The sequence below is a fragment of the Chrysemys picta genome, chromosome 4, assembly GCF_011386835.1.
Source record: "Chrysemys picta bellii isolate R12L10 chromosome 4, ASM1138683v2, whole genome shotgun sequence".
Classification (NCBI taxonomy): Eukaryota; Metazoa; Chordata; order Testudines; family Emydidae; genus Chrysemys; species Chrysemys picta.
In genome coordinates this window covers 40,270,313-40,287,576 of record NC_088794.1, presented here as the reverse complement: position 1 = coordinate 40,287,576, position 17,264 = coordinate 40,270,313, and the positions used below count along the sequence as shown (strand labels likewise).

At 46.4% G+C, this 17,264-nt stretch overlaps 1 protein-coding gene across 1 annotated transcript in view; it reads right to left on the bottom strand.

Annotated features, from left to right (window-relative positions):
* Positions 1–871, bottom strand: part of SPTY2D1 (SPT2 chromatin protein domain containing 1) — a 28,408-nt gene extending 27,537 nt beyond the window's left edge. Inside the window, exon 1 of the mRNA XM_065592075.1 lies at positions 619–871. Coding sequence (XP_065448147.1) covers positions 619–678 — 60 coding nt within the window. The 5' untranslated portion in view covers positions 679–871. The remainder of the gene's footprint in view (positions 1–618) is intronic.
* Between the last annotated feature and the right edge of the window lie 16,393 nt (positions 872–17,264).

Below are 17,264 nucleotides of genomic sequence, written 5' to 3'. Positions count from 1 at the left end.
TTCCGTTTGTTGTAAAAGCGAACAAAGACGGACGTTAAGTTTGTTTTAAATGTTTTACATAGAAAAAAAGAAATTAATCCCAGCACACTGCAGTCTTCCACCTGCCACAGCTGCCTCCTTCATTTCACAGCGATCAAAGCTAGAAAAGATCTACGGGGCTGCTTAGGAAGTGCGCTGCTCCCGGACGGTCTTTCTTTCTGCCTCTTAGTCCCACACGGGAAACAAACGTCAACTGTATTTTAAACGCAAGCGAAAAGGAGGATCCCACCTGGACCCCCGTAACTGCAGCTCCCTGCAAACATTTCACCGGAATACGCGTCTCATTTCGGGCCGCTGGACGGAGCAGGCCGAGGACAAGCCCACTCCGCTCCCACAGCGCTGAGAGCCGCGGCTGGAAAGGTCCCCGCCGCGCTGCTCCAGGGAATTGACAACGGACTCCTGGCTGCAGTGACCCGGCCCGGCCCGCCCCAGCCCAGCCCGTGGCCCCCCGCACCCCCCTCCCCGACTCGCCCCATCTACCAGCTCAGGTCCCCAGCTCTCACGAAAGCCCCCCTCGGCCTTTTCCTCCTCAGCGCCCCCCACCCCTTCACCAGCGCCCGCCCCCCCCCGGGCTCTCACCGACACCGCGCTCAGCCCCTGTTGCTCAGACGCCACCATCAGGATCTCCCGGAAATCCATGTCTGCCCGGGGCTGGCTCCGCTCTGCGGCTCCGGGAGGCGATGGGCCGGCGGCGAGACGGGCCCCAGACCGCCCAGCTGAGAAGGCTTCACTCCAGCTGCAACTCCCCCCTGACCGCTTCCGGCCCCCCCCACAGCCGAGGACTGCGCCGAACCAACGTCTTATATGACCTCGTACACGTCACCACCTTCATGCGTCACTTCCTGGCTAACGTCACATTCCCCCCGTGCCTGGGACACGTGTCATCAACAACACGTGACTCGGGTTCTATTGGCTCCACCTCTTCCCAGCGGCAGGGAGACGGAATCAGGGCTTTAGGCCCCGCCCCCACGGTGCAGGGAGGGGACGGGGTCAGGCCGGGGCTCCAGCCAGTCCCCAGGGTGGGGTCAGAGCTCTGGCTCCGCCCCCAAGGAGCGGGAAGGGTGCGGGAATCAGGGTTGCCACCGGGGTACAAGTTGGTGGGAATCAGCTAAACAATCCTTTCACCTCCCCAACCCCTGCCCTTAGGCTGCAAGGGAGGGGAATCAGAGCTACACTCCCTTGCCCAGGATGCAGGGAATTGGGGAATCAGTGGTACCTGCTCCCCACCCTTCCCCCCCCAAAAAAATGCAGGGAGGAGAGAATCAGGCCTCTATACCCTCTCTGATGCAGTCTGGGATAGTGGTGGGATTCAGAGCTGCACAACAAGCCCCAAATATTCCTAAACTAATTAAAATGTTAAATTCCAGGTACAAGTTCTAGAACATGTTGCAAACTACTCCCTTCTCAACCTGGCATCACCAGTCTTGCTAACTTGCAGTTTCATGGAGACTTCTGTGATACTTGTTGTTTTTCTTGAAGCATCAGTTCCTGGAATCGTGATTGTAATGGATTCTCAGTTTTCATTTTTTAAAAAGTAATTTTTACCTCCTCTGGTTGCAGAGAAAACGTGACCCCAAAAGACTCAAAAGCCAGATGGTTAATGAAAAGAACCCAATTTTTGTTATTTTTTAAAAATCTCATAATTTTAAGATGATCTCATGATGGGAGGGGGGCAGATTTATGCTTTTTGAATGCTTGGAGTGGGCAATACTGCATCACAAAACTTCAAAAGGGCAAACATACACTTCAGGAAAGAGTGTGGTGGGCTGTGTGTGCCCTCTCCTTCCTCCCCTGTACACACATAAATTTGACTCCTAAAATACTTGGTAGCCTAACATTACTCAGAATTCTATACAGGAGCAAAATCTGTAGCCAAACTCTAACTGCAAATTTCATGAATGGGACAAAATCCCAACACAAATCCTATATTTGCAGTTCTGCAAAAATTAGGAACTCTCATGAAGACTGTAAGGCAATTTCTTTTTGGCTATCAAGATATGAAAAAGGGCACTCAGCTTCTGGTGCTGTGTCAACTAAAGCAGCAGGCACTCTGTGTACCAAAAATGGAAAACCTGATAACACATTCCATTCCCACATAGCAGCAGGTCTGAGCAATGCTCAGCTACAGAACAACAGAGTAAACATCTCAACCCAAACTCAAATGTTCCTCAAATCATTGACAAAACCCCAAAAGACAACACAAACCACTGAGAAGAACAAATGAGAGGTAATATTGAGTCTCATCAATACCCTTAACTCTACCATCTCTTCCACTCTCAACTCATGTGTTCCTACCAGATCCCAGCCCTGGCTTACACCTCAGATCCAATTCCTCTGGCCTGATTGCCTCAAAACAAAATGGAGACCTAGGAGATTTTTTGTGTATAAGATTGCCCTCTTCTCCTCCAGTTCTGTCATCTTTCTCACCCAACAGTCCTATTTCTCCTACCTCAAAACCCCAACACTTGGCTGCCAGTTTTCACTTCCTCCTTAAACTCTCCATCACTCACCCTCTCCACCCAGATTCCTGTTGACTGCAGGAAGATTGGCAAGATTGGACGTTCCTCCACTTCTCATCCCTTCCTTTCCCACATCCCTTCTTTTCAGTCACCAGGGTGAGGGGGTGTTTTTTAGGATGGGGGAATAAATTTCTGTTTGTACACATAGGGAAAGCAGTAAGAGGACAGAGAGAGTTTCAAGGCAAGGGAATTGTGAGGGCAGGGGCAAGGAAGGTGAACAACAGAAGAAGAGTGGGTCAAAGGGGAAAGTGGAGGAATTGGAAGTGGAGAATAGATGACCTGAGGTTAGTCATTTATTCTCCACTTCCAGTTCCTCCACTTTCCCCTCACAATTCCCTCACCTTGAAACTCTCTCTGTCCTCTTTCTGCTTTCCCTGTATGTATAAACAGGCATTTATTCCTGCATCCTAAAAAACACCCCCTCACCTCATCCATCTCTCTCCTCCCCTTTACTTCTAATCTCAGTGGAAGTCTGGCTACAAGTGCTGCATCAACATCCTTTCCTTTGACTTACTCCTAGGTCCCCTCCACACCGGGTTCTAGCCCCTTCATTCCACTAAAGTCCACAACAACCTTCTCAGCCAAGTTTCAGGGCCTGTGCTCCTTCCTTGACTTCACCAGTGGCTTTGATACAGTGGATCACTTATCTTCAACATTCTGTCTTCCCTCAGAATTTATTATGCTGTTTTCTCCTGGTCCTCTTCCTACAGAAATCAACCAGTGTCTCTTTCACTAGAACTTCCCGGCTCATTTCCTCATTTGTCATGCCCCTGCCCTCCCTTTCTGGATAGGTCTCCTGGCTTGGTTATGACTCAGATTCCTGTGCAGTGGTCACCAGCCGGTAGATCGTGATTGACTGATCGATTGTGGAGCGCCTGACAGTCGATCTCAGTCTCGTCTAGGGTTGCCAATCCTCCTGCAGCCAAACCGGGAGATCGGCTGCTAACAGTCCGGCAGCACAGCGGGGCTAAGGCAGGCTCCCTGCCTGCCCTGACCTCGTGCCGCTCCTGGACACGCACCCCAACCCCCTGCCCCAGCCCTGAGCCCCCCCGCACCCAAACTCCCTCCCAGAGCCCACACCCCTTCCTGCACCCCAACCCCTGGCCCCAGCCCTGAGCCCCTCCCACACCCCAACCCCCTCCCAGAGCCTGCACCTTGCACCCCCTCCTGTACCCAAACCCCCTGCCCCACCCCCTCCCAGAGCCCACACCCTGCACCCCAACCCGCTGCCTGAGCCCTCTCCTGGAGCCAGCACCCTGCACCCCAACCTCATGCCCCAGGCCTAAGCCCCCTCCTGCACCTAAACTCCCTCCCAGAGCCAGCACCCTGAAACCCCTCCTGCACCCCAACCCCCTGCCCCAAGCTCAGGCCGGAGCCCCTCCCACACTCCAAACCCCTCGGCCCCAGCCCAGAGCCCGCACCCCAACCCCCTGTCCCAGCCTGGTGAAAGTGAGTGAGGGTAGGGGAGAGTGAGTAACAGAGGGAGGGGGGATGGTTTGAGCAGGGCGGGGCCTCAGAGAAGGGGCAGGGAAGGGGCATGGCCTCAGGGAAGGGGCAGGGCAGGGGGTGGGGCAAGGGTGTTTGGTTTGTCCTAGGGGAGTGAGGCTATTAGTCTGGGACTTCTGTGTTTGCTTAGTTTAGTCTTTTTTGCATTTGATAATTACATTTGGTCCCATACACTCTCTTAATTCTGCTGACTGTAATCCTGGGAATGAGTGCAGGAACTAGGGTAACCAGATAGCAAGTGTGAAAAATTGGGACAGGGGGTGGGGAGCTATAGCCGCCTATATAAGACAAAGCCCCGAATATTGGGACTGTCCCAATAAAGTCGGGACATCTGGTCACCCTAGCAGGAAACTGATCTTTTCCTAGATCTAACAGGATAACAAAGGCCAGTCTTGGATACAAGTACTATGATTCTTTAGAGCCCTGCATTTTTGTGACGCTCAGTACCCAGTTGCTACTTTTTCTTGTGCATTATAATAGAATGACATCCCCGCCAACATTGTCTACACTAGTGGTGGTTAAAATAATGTGTCTGTGTGCCATCAGGTTGTGTGGTATAGACATTTCATGGGCCACTGATGAGTGACATGTAAACATTCCCAGGCAATGCCTGAGGGATGGATATCATTTCCATAAAATAAAAATTATTTCAGAAATTTGAGCACATTTACACATCATCTTGTAGCCTGGCATCACCCAGTCTCTTCTCTGGCAGTAGTGTGACACAAGGGACTGGAAACTTGCTGCTGTGGATAACTACAACCCTGTATCTTCAGCCAGCTCCAGTACATCATTTAAGGAAGTCACTTCCGACATTTTGTCTAGTAGTCCCATGAACTTCTCATATGTTTGACCACAATGTAAAGAATAATTCCACAATAAACTCATCAGACTTTCCCAAAATAGTGATTCAACTCATGGAGGACAACACAGTATACCAACTCCAGAGTTTCTAAGCCTGATTTCCTGTTATGACCTGGCATAAAAAAGGTAGGAGATTTTTCTTCTGATTTTGTTTTTTCCAAACTTTCTGATCTGACTGATCTATTGCCTAATTACCCTCAAACTTTCCACAATATAATTACCAAAAAAAAAAAAAAAAAAAAAAACTGAAGAGGAGAAATTTCAGTTAGATTGGTTCATTTTGGCTACAGCCACTGGACATTTTTCAAAGAAAATTTCACATTTTTTCTACTAGTTTATAGAGCTAGTTAATTGTTTTAAAAAATTATGCATCTCAGTACAAGTTTCGGGGGAAAAAATATCCCCATGAAATGTTACCACGATTTGTCAACCAGTTCTAATTTTGGCAAAGTTAAAGGAAATTTCAAAAAACAGTTTTATAGTGAGAAGCTACTTACAACTGGAACTGGTTGAAAAAAATGGACTTCTTTTTCACCAAATGTTTTGCCCAAAAAATGTTTTCAATGAAAGTTTGAACCAGCTATATTTATTACAGTGATAGGCCCCAATCACACTTTTTATGTGCTACGTGACTAGTCTCATTAATGTCAAGTTAAACACGTGTATAAGTGTTTACAGGACTGATGACTTAATTTACAGGTCAGCTACAGTTATCAGATTTCAGAGAGATAGATCTGTGTGGAACTTCAATATTTTGCTTTTTTTCAGATAGTATTTTGTATCAGTTATTCTGTCCCCATTTCATACAGCATACTTAGTGTAATAAATTGAATGTTTATTCCAGCAAAATCATCCTAATGTCCAATGGTAAGTTCTCAAGATCATAAATCACCTTAGATATTAGCATAGCTGGTGATCTATGCTCAAGAGAAGCCTGAGATTTGAATAAACATGGGTGTTGCAAATCAAGATTCAAGTAAGTGGGCAGAGAGTTTTCACAATACCTGCCTGTTATGCTTGGCTCTAGCCCTTGATTTCTTGGGCACTAAAACGCAACTAAAATCTGTATTTAGAATGACATATTAAAATATAAACAGAAAAAGAGTAATTAGGGTGGCAATTGGCAGGAGAATGGAGTGACGTGGCAGGTTAGCTCAAAGGTGTACCAAGAAATGAGAATAACGGTATCAAAAATCACAAACTAGTGAAACGGAGAGGACAAACAGTTCACAAATTAAAATGGAAACTGAAATGTCACTAAATAATTACAAAAGTATCTATGCTTGAAATATGTACCTATTCTTAATAGCATCTATTGCTTAAATGCCACAAAATAAAGGGAAGGGGAACCCTCAAGGTTAAGATATTGAATAAAGGGGAAAGTGCCCAAAAATGGGGATGGGGTCAGTGGGAGAAGGACTGAAAACAGTATATATGGGAGAGGCTACAGAGCCATAAATATTTCCCTCCATGGCTAGGATGGCTGTTTCTTTGCATCCAAACCTCCCATTGACTTAGTTGCTCAAGCTTTTCAGTAACAGTGTCCAAAAGTAAGTAATTTCTGGTCTGAGGCAGTAGTCTCTCAATTCAATAAATGATTCCGTTGGACCAATGGATTGATACTGATACAAGATCTCTACTAGAGATTGGCTGGAACCAAACCTCCAAATCTATACCTCTGATCTGGGCTCAGAATCCAGTGATGAGCAATTTGACTAACCTCTAAATCCTATTAGTTGAATTTGAACAAAATGATACTATTGATGCAGCTGTAAACCCAGATGAATATAAGTCCCTTAAGTTGACAATGACATCATAATCACTACTCCCTCCAGCATCATAAGGTTAAAAGCTGTGCCACTGTTTGATTCTGGTTGCTTGTCTGTATGTCATGCAAAGTGTTACAGCTCTGTCTTGCTCCTTCCTTGGTTGTAGTAAATAAATAAAAAGGTAAAATAAGTGAGAGTAAACATTAAAACCTAGGCAAAGTAAGAAGAGAGAAACTAAGGACTTGATCCTAAATCCAATCCTTTCAACTAGCCCAGGGGTTCTCAAACTTCATTGCATTGCAACCCCCTTCTGACAAGAAAAATTACTACACGACCCCAGGAGAGGGGACTGAAGCCTGAACCTGCCTGAGTCCCACCACCCAGCATGGGGGGCCAAAGCCAAAGCCTGAGCCCCACCACCCCTGGCAGGGGGCCAAAGCAGAAACCCGAGGGCTTCAGCCCCAGGCAGGGGGCCTGTAATCTGAGCCCCACCACCCAGGGCTGAAGCCCTCAGACTTTGGTTTTGGCCCAGGGCAGTGGAGCTTGGGCTTCAGCCCCGGACCCCAGCAAGTCTAATATCAGCCCTGACGCCCCCGTTAAAATGGGGTCATGACCCACTTTGGGATCCCAACCCACAGTTTGAAAACCGCTGAACTAACTCCAGTGGGCTTTGGATCAGGCACTTGCAGGTGCCAAGCTTTCCAATCTTGGTTTCACCTCATTATAGTTTAATCCTGCCAGAGTACTAGTGCAAAAGCAGATGGCGCCAGTGTCCTTGTTACGGCAGCAGCAGTAGAAAATAGTATGCTAAGAGATATTGCACAATTGCATGCCAAAAGAAGCATCTGTGAACCTTATTTGGTGCCAGCCCGTTGTTCTTATTGGCTGCTTGTCAGACAAGTTTGTACATGATGTTTTTTCTCCCCTAAAAGTCTCAGCCTTGCGTTACTGAGCTTTAAACCCCAGAGGGCCTCAGCGTACAAGATTTTTTCACATGCAGGCATGGAGATGAAGTTGAATAGCAAAAAGAGCATACCAAGGATTGTATTATTTAATGTGGAATTAAAATCTTTTCATGATCATACGTTTCTTATCCAACTGAGAAGTGTGAGTTTCCTGCATGCAATTGCAGATGGTTGTGGTGACATCTGAAGCAAATCAGATGGATTGTACATTTTTACATATCACTCTTGAGCCAAAGTATATTCTTTCCAAACACATTTATCTAAGTGTTTGGATTTTGTTCCCAAACGGTGCTAGCAGCCTGGTTTTCAGAGCTACTCCCCTTGCTTTGTGCTCAGCTCTTCTGGAGATCAGGCTCGCAACTACTTTTACAAATCTGTAAAATAAATGAAAACAAAATAGAATAAGATGCCTATTATTATTATTTATATTACTGTCAAGCAGTGCTCCAGTCCTAATACAAGAAGTGCTGGAATGCACTTCTGGTATGTCCGGTAAGTGATAGTGGTGTAAGTACCGGAACACCATTACTGCTCCCCCCAAAAGTGCCAGAACAGGAAACAATCCAATTAAGCAAACTCCCCCCCACCATCATATGACCACCTTTATTCTCAACCCGCTGCACTCAGACAATAGGTACACCCTGCAGCATGCTCTTCTAAAGATCAACAGACCTGGGTTCTGCTGGAGCACAGGGCACGGAGTCAGTTCCAGAGTCGAGGACCCCTGACAAAAATTGCCTTGCCACCATCCTCTTTCATTTACATAGAAAGCAGTTAGTTCAAGAGCCTCCTTTGGTTGCAGCTGTGGCTATATCACACTGAAATAGAGAGGCTCTCTGAGGTAACCACGTCCTAACCCATGTAGGGCATTATAAGACTAAATCACTGCTTTAAACTCCACCAGGAAACTAATTGAAAGCCAGAGCACATCCTGGCGCACCTGTCTAATATGCTCTCTGTGTGAAGAGCTGCCTAATAAATGGGCTGCTACATTTTACACTAGCTTCTTCTTCCGAACGTAGCCCCATGTTGAGTGTATTACAGGAGTGTAATCTCAAATGGAGTTTTCACTGCATGAGCCTTTACAGTGATAAATTGTTTTCAGTGCAGTCAACATAATAAAAACTAGAGCGTGTCATATTTAAAACCAGTAGAATGAAATCTTGATTATCCGCAAGAAGGTCCTGATCTTGCAAAATGCTGAGCCTTTAAGTCAACGGAAGTTGAGGGTGCTCAGCACCTTGTGGGGTTGGGTCTGAAATGCAGAATAGGCATTCATTTGGATAAATGTGGTTTCAGTTAAGTGAGGGACTTGTAGTACGTAGGGGGCATATTCATTCAGATACATTTATTAGGTAGTTCAGCTTTGTATGATCAAGATTTCACTATCGTTAGCTAAACTTTCTTCAACAGTAGATTCACCTCTATTTGGATTTATCCTCAATTTCTTAGGAAACTTGTAATTTGCATCTCTTCATATTGCACGTTTGGTGTTGATTTGAAAAATAGAAGACCTTCAGCATATTAGTAAACAATACGGTCTTTTCTGAATTTCCTTCAGCAAAACTGTCTTGTTATCAGTGACGGCCTTATGCTGTAATATTCTACCATTTTATCCCCAATATAAGTTGTTTATGGGAGAAACTGTCCACTCTCAGTTTTGCTTTGATAAAGCTAATTCCATTTGCATAAAATTAATAGTACAAAGGAGGTCATAGATTACAGAGAAATACTAAGATGTCTTCAGCCAGATCCTCAGCTGCCATAAATCAGCATAGCTCCATTGACTTCGGTGGATCTATGCCAATTTACAACAGATGAAGATCTAGCTCAGTACTATAGCTGCTATAGTCAACATGATAGCCGTTACAGGGGCGTCAGACTGGAATTTGAGCTTTAATTCAGATTTCCTTGCTTTTGTGAGTTTAAATATTATTTTGAAGAGCTTTTTTGTGGAGTGTCATGGAGTAGGAAGTTGATCTGAAAGTTGGAGGTATTCCCACCCTTGTGCGTGAGCTTTTCAAGCAGGCTCACTGCAGTGTTAATAGTACAAAGGAGGTCATAGATTACAGCTGGAGCGGACTGGGCCCTTGTCAGCTTTTGCAATCCATATGTTTCAACTTTTGAAATACAGCCTTCAGGGCAACACAAATGACAGGATCAGTCGATTCAGTGTCTAAGGCTGTAATGATGCGATGGTGCTCAGTGAGAGATGATTGGTCTTTGTACATTAATTTTCCTGTGAAACACTCATCCTGACAGTACTAAACTTGTAAGAAGTGAATATTTAAACAGGATACAGCATACACTATTTAAACAAAGTCCAATGTAGGGAGGAGCCAGCCAGAGAGTGAAGCACAAGTGGTGCTGGCTGTAGGCCCGGGATGCTGGAACCATTTGAATAGTGGGGTGCTGAGAGCCATTGAACCAAACTGTAAACCCTGTATGTGATGGAAACCACTTCAAGCCAGGGGCTGTGGCAGCACACCCAGGTAGGGTTGCCAACTTTCCAGTTGCAGAAAACCGAACACCCTTGCCCTGCCCCCTACCCCGCCCCTTCCCGAGGCCCTGCCCCCGCCCCTTCTCCAAGCCTCTGCCCTCTGCTCACTCCATCCCCCCCCCCATCGCTCGCTCTCCCCCACACTCACTCGCTCACTCATTTTTACTGGGCTGGAGCAGGGGGATAGGTTGTGTGAAGGGGTACGGGCTCTGGGCTGGGGCCAGAAATGAGGGGTTCAGGTTGCGGGGAGGGCTCTGGCTTGGGATGAAGGGTTTGGGTGCAGGGTGGTGAGGGCTCCGACTGGGGGTGTGGGCTCTGGTGTGGGGCTGGGGATGAGGGGTTTGGGGTGCAGGAGGAGGATCTAGGCTGGGGCTGAGGGATTCAGAGTGCGGGAGCAGGGTGTGGGCTCTGGGAGGGAGTTCGGGTGCGGAAGGGGGCTCATGGCTGGGGCAGGGGGTTGGGGTGCAGGAGCAGGCTCTGGGAGGGAGTTTGAGTGCAGGAGGAGGCTTAGGACTGGGGCAGGGCGTTGGGGCATGGGAGGAGGTTTGGGGTGCAGGCTCCGGGTGGCGCTTACCTCAGGTGGCTCCCCAGAAGCGGCTGGCATTTCTCTCTGGCTCCTAGGTGGAGGCGTGGCCAGGCGGCCCTGCACTGCCCCATACACAGGCACTGCCTCTACAGCTCCCATTGGCTGTGGTTCCCAGCCAATGGGAGCTGCAGAGCTGGGTTATCGGTGCTGACTGCAGCTGCCAGGATCCCTTTTTGACTGGGCGTTCCGGTCGAAAACTGGACACCTGGCAACCCTACCCCCAGCACCTCTAGTTCCAGCACTTATGTGTAGGCCATTATATCCCAACATACTTATGTCTTTCATATACTGTAGTAAAAATTGTCCTTGCCACTTTTTTTCTTTACAAGAGACGTTTGTGTTTTGAAGCCAGTGAGAGCAGGTGCAGAAGCAGCTTAAGCAGGGACCTATGGACACTAATAATATTTTCTACAGTTTTGTGTGGATGTTCTTTCCCCTATGCTGACTGGCTGTTCACGCCAACCCTTTCCCACTCCCATCTCACAGTCTCTTCTGCCCCAGAGCCTCATTCCACACCTGCCCTTCCTACTTACTCCTTCCTCCCCTCCCTACCCCACTTGGTTTAATGTCCCCTCCCCCTTTCTTTCTATTGAGCTTATTCCCTCCCAATGAAGCACCCACCTACTCAAGAAAAGAATCATGACACTAATTTGATATTTGACACTATCTATGGCTAGGTCTACACTACCCGCCTGAATCGGCGGGTAGAAATCGACCTCTTGGGGATCGATTTATCGCGTCCCATCGGGACGCGACAATCGATCCCCGAATCGACGCTCTTACTCCACCAGCGGAGGTGGGAGTAAGCGTCGTCGACAGGAAGCCGCAGAAGTCGATTTTGCTGCCGTCCTCACAGCGGGGTAAGTCGGCTGCGATACGTCGAATTCAGCTACGCTATTCACGTAGCTGAATTTGCGTATCTTAAATCGACTCCCCCCTGTAGTGTAGATGTACCCTTTGTCCACTCTGCTAGTTTGTTCTACCCCTTTCCTACCTTACATCTGTCCTGTCTATGTAGACTGTAAGCTCGTACAGTTAGGAGACACAATGGGTACAACGGGGCCTAGATCTTGGTTGGTCCATACTAATAACAATCTACTCTGCTTGTAACTTTCTCTGTTCCCTCTGCTATTACTTATGCTGTCCAAGCTTCAGTAAGCTCTCAGCTTAGCTTGTCCTGCCGAATCCTGCATTCTAACTTGACTGCACAGGGCTGAACAGAGAGTGAAGAAAGGAAACGAAGAAGAAAGCCATTGCCTGAATGCAAATGTCCTTTGGAATGAAGAAAAGCAGCAAGGACTATTTTTACTAAAGTACATGAAAAACATGTTATTTGAGGCTGTAATGGTCTATATACAATCTATAGCCATAACAGCCTGTGTTGTGATTCTATTAGATCTCACAAGGTTCAAGACAGGTCAGTACAGGTTGAACCTCTCAGGTGTGGCACTCTGTGGTCCGGCAATATCCGTGGTCCGGCATGACTTTATTCTATGTTTTTTATGCTTTATCTATTTATTTCCTTGTGCCAATACAGTAAAATTGTGTAACAGACTAACACTTTGTTATGAAGAGAGCCAGTGAGCCTTGGCTAGGTGGCGTTGCAAGTGTTGTTCCATTTATTTACCTTGGCAAGATAAATATAAAAAGAGACCTGCTTGCTAGGATATTGACCTCCCGTGGTTCAGAAATTCTCTGATCCTGAGGGTGCTGGACTAGAGAGGTTCAACTTGTAGTTGGATGGGAGACCCCTACTGAGAGAAACAAGGAACTGCAAGAAGTGGTGTTGGGGAGTTATCAGGTGACACTTTTCTGAGTGATCCAGTGCACTGGTATAGCATTGAGTGCACTGTGCAGATGCTTTGTCTTTCAGATGAGACCTTCTTGTGGACATGGCATTTTTCACAATCACCGGAGTTTTGGCTAAATTCCACCCTCAGTAATTACATTCTGCCTGCCTAAATTCTCCTGCCAGTTCAGTTCAATTTAAGTTAATTGTCACTTCCTGTCCTAAGCATTATGTAGTTGCTGTGCATTCATTAAACAGTGACTACCTTTCACCCCAAATGTTGCTGCATTTGAATGGAGGGTGAGGGATCACTATAAACACAGAAGCCTTCAGGGTGAAGGTGCTGTATGAATACAAGATATTATCATGAGCATAGAATTCCCTCTTTTAAGAAGTCTGATTATTCAGCAAAAATGATCACACAGTTAAATGGTTCTGAAAATGCCCATCAGCAGACCAGGCTCCCACATTTTCCCAATCTAAATTCAAATCAGTACCACACTTATCTTGGGAGCAAAGACTACAGCTTTATTTACTCTTTTAAAAGAATGATATAAACAATGGCAGCATTAGTTGGAACACTGATCATTGCTGTTGACTTTACCAAAAAGCAGCTCTCTGTAACGTCCCACTTCTAACAAGAGCAACAGAGCACTTCAGTGGCAACAGTATCCCATTCTTATGAATAATTAACACAATGGCACCTGTCTCCTGAACATTTCTTCAATTGTCATTATGCACGATGACAGTCTTCAGCACATCCCAGCCAAAGGTCCCTTGTGCAGCAAGCACCCACTCAAGATGTCCAAGAACATCACTTGGCCAATGCTTCTGCTCAAGGCCAGATGCTGCCACGTCCCCACAGTCCTGTGATTCTATTGTAGGCCAATGAGAGGCTGCATATGGGGATGATGCAGCTCCATGTGCGCTGAACAATTCCCTGGTGCCTCTTGCTATGGGATGTGCCTCCAGAAGTTTTTGCATCGTGCACAATTGAGTACAGCACCAATGAGGAGGAAGGGCACTGAACTCACTTGTTATTTTTACAGTGAAGTTGCACTCTCTTGTGTAAGGGAAGTCACTTGAGGTTGAATCATTTGAGTGAATTCTGTAGGGTGGACATATAGTCTCTGGCAGCACAGAGGAGGTATTTGAAAGTGAGTTAAGGAAGGGGCACACAGTGTAAACCCTCCCCCAAAGAGTAGCACAGAGTCTTCAGTTGCTAGTATCATCCATCAAACTGTCAGAGTGACAGTGGTGCAGCTAGTTCTCACCAATTGCTGGACTGCGCAAAGGATTATTTCCCACCCACATCTCTTAGATCTCCTGGGCAAAGCCCATGTGCTCTGGCTTTGTGTCAGGGTGAGGAGTGGCATTTGCCTTGTGGAGAAGTTTCCAGCCATAGGTTACATAAGAATGGCTCTTACTGCTTGTCTCCAGGTAGGGTGACCAGATAGCAAGTGTGAAAAATCGGGACAGGGGGAGTGGGGTAATAGGCGCTCCTATAAGACAAAGCCCTGAATACCAAGGCATCTGGTCACCCTACCTCCAGATTCATTTCTTCGGAATTGCTTTTGTGACAAGCACACTGCAGACAAATTATGGTAACTCATTTATAGAGTAACACATTCTAAATTAAGGGTCAAATTGCAAGGTCCTTAGTCGGGCAAACCCCCAACAAAGGAAATGTATCAAGATCAGGGCCATACTGTACCACCCGTTTTTAGCCAGAAATACTCAATATGCCCCCTCCTGAGCACCTGCAATGTCCATTGGCTTCAATACCTCACTTTGTCAGGGTGAATATTTTAAGGCTGATTAGCTAAATGATGCTAATCTAAGAGTCACTATATGAAATTAGAAGGAGTGAAACAACTGGATACACTTGATTCTTAAAACAAGAACACTGGACTGTGTTAGGAGACCTGGATTCTTGTCCTGTGTCTGCCACAGACCTGCTATGTGACCTTGGGCAAGTCACTTTACCCATCAGTGCCTCTCCCACCCTTTGTCTATTTAGGTTATAAGCTCTTCAGAGCTTGGACTGTCTCTTAGTCTCTGTATGCACAATGCCTAGCACAATGGGGTCCAATCTCAGTTGTGAGCTCCAGGTGCTACTGTAATACAAATAATAATAAAACAAGATAATAATAGCAGTGTCACTGTGCCAGTTTCTTGTCAATTCAGCTGTATGCTGGAAAAACCTCCTTTGATGGCTGGCTCCAGATGCTCTCCTGCATTAGGTTGCATTTGGCACAGAAAAGGAGAGGTGCTGTCAGGGAGCAAGTTATACCTCCCTGCTTTTCATGCACCAGCCCCAGATGATTGGCATAATTTAGAACAGCTAATGGGCTGCTCTAATTTACACCAACTAGCTAAGGTCACAGGGGCTTTACACTACTTATGAATTAGTGTAGCTCAAGTGCACTTTTCCCACCCATAACTCACCTCTTCCTGCCCCCTACATATAGGGTTACCAGATAGCAACTGTGAAAAAATGGGACAGGGAGTGGGGGAGGGGGTAATAGGAGCCTATATAAGAAAAAGTCCCCAAAAACGGGACTGTCCCTTTAAAAATGGGACAGATGATCACCCTACCTACATAGGATGCAGATGGACATTTGCCATAGGAACTAGCTATGCCACTTTATATTAGCTCAGAGCTCCCCATTGCCAGGGGAATTCTTAGCTGGTCATTAGGGCCAGATTCTGCTACTTTGCACTTGCTTGAGTGTGCTGAAGAGGCCAGAACAGCAGGAGGGATTCTGAGCCCATTAGCTTCTCTATCTTCCACTTTTGCTAGATAATCTCATGATTTGTGTGGGAAGGAGGAATCTTCTAATGGGACAGCCATAGCAATAGGAACACTCTGACTGGGAACAATTCCAATTTCCAGTTATTTTATTGGCAATTGTGAGCCAGCATGATTTGTTGATTCTGTACAGAAATAGAAACCAACATGAAATCTGCCTCAGGAAAGATAAACTGATTTAAATTCTCATTTGTCTATCGTTTCTGGGGCCTCTTAACAAATGTACAAGAGGGAAACCTCCGAAGGTCCATAGAATCTTAGCTCCTTTCTTGTGCACTTCCTAATGCATACAGGAAGGAGCAGGACAGATGTTCCATCCATCCACACCTTGCAGAGTACAGCAGAAAGGTCCTCAGGAGGGAAGCATCCAATACTCTCCTGTCCTGTGGAGTTCCTGAACTCGGCAGGATTGGGGCATTTCTGAAATTCCTCTCTGCTGCGCTGCTCAGGAACTCTTTGGGCAAAGGGAGCTTTTGCTATCTCTCTCTCCTGCAGAATTCCTTAGCTCCACAGGAGATATGGAAGCTCCTCTCTCTCTCCCCCGGCCTCCAGCAGATTTGCCCTAGCTACTTAAAGTTTTGGCATGAAAAAAAAATGTTTTGTGTCAGATCCTGATTGTTACTAGGTCAGCTGCCTCCCAAGTGCCCCCTCATGGCCTGAGGTTGCTCTGCAGCCCTGCCTCAGTTTCCCCACTTTTCAGGGCTCTCCCACTCAAGCTACCATAACAAACTCTTTGGTTCAACAACAGTTCTCCTTAGGGCTGGATTTATTAAAATAACAATCATACCCCAAATCAAGTTATCAAATCTCCAGCAAGTCCATAGTTCCCTTCCCTGCCCCCCCCTTCCCACTAGGAGTCTCCAAGGCCTTCTGTGGTTGGAACCTTTTCTTTAAAGACTCAGGGATCCCTGCTAAAATCTACTCGCTCTCAGCAGTCATTCCATGCCTTGCTAAACCTCTGCTGAAATCTCACACACTAGCTTCATTCCGGTCATCTCCCTCTATAGTTTGCTGCCTGCTGCTCTTTATAGGGGAATCAATTCCTCCATACTCAGCTGGTTTTGCCAATTAAACTTCAAGTCACACCCCATCTCAGGGGTGGCAGGCGGGTTAATTGACAGACCCATTCCAGGCCTCCAGCCCTTAAAGGAGCTGGGCACCCCGTTACACTTACAACATATTTTCTATCAGCTTCTGGGGGGTGTTGAACAAAACCAAAAAGGACAAATAATGGTTGTAACAGCTTCCTCTTTAAGTTTAGATTACAAAGTACCCTGATTCTTGAATGATATGTGATATGTGAAAGTCTGAAGGACCCAAGTGATATAATTTTTCCCATTTAAGGATGAGAAAATAAAACCCATAAAGGTTCAGGACAAAAAATTCTCAAAGGGGCGAGTTTTAGCTGCTTCAAATTCCTGCATAAAAGAATCAAATTCTGGTGTCAATTAACCTGGCCTAAATCTAGAGTAATTCTGTGACTCCAGATTAGTACCTGTGTTATTAAGACCAGAATTTTGCCCACTGCTTTGAAAAATTTCCTAAAATAAATTCATAGAATCATAGACTTTAAGGTCAGAAGGGACCATTATGATCATCTAGTCTGACCGCCTGCACAATGCAGGCTACAGAATCTCACCCACCCACTCCTGTATCAAACCTGTGTCTGAGCCGTTGAAGTTCTCAAATCATGGTTTAAAGACTTCAAGGTGCAGAGACTCTTCCAGCAAGTGACCCATGCCCCATGCTGCAGAGGAAGGTGAAAAACCTCCAGGGCCTCTGCCAATCTGCCCTGGAGGAAAATTCCTTCCCGACCCCAAATATGGTGATCAGCTAAACCCTGAGCATGTGGGCAAGACTCACCAGCCAGACAGCCAGGAAAGAATTCTCTGTAGTAACTCAGATCCGCCCCATC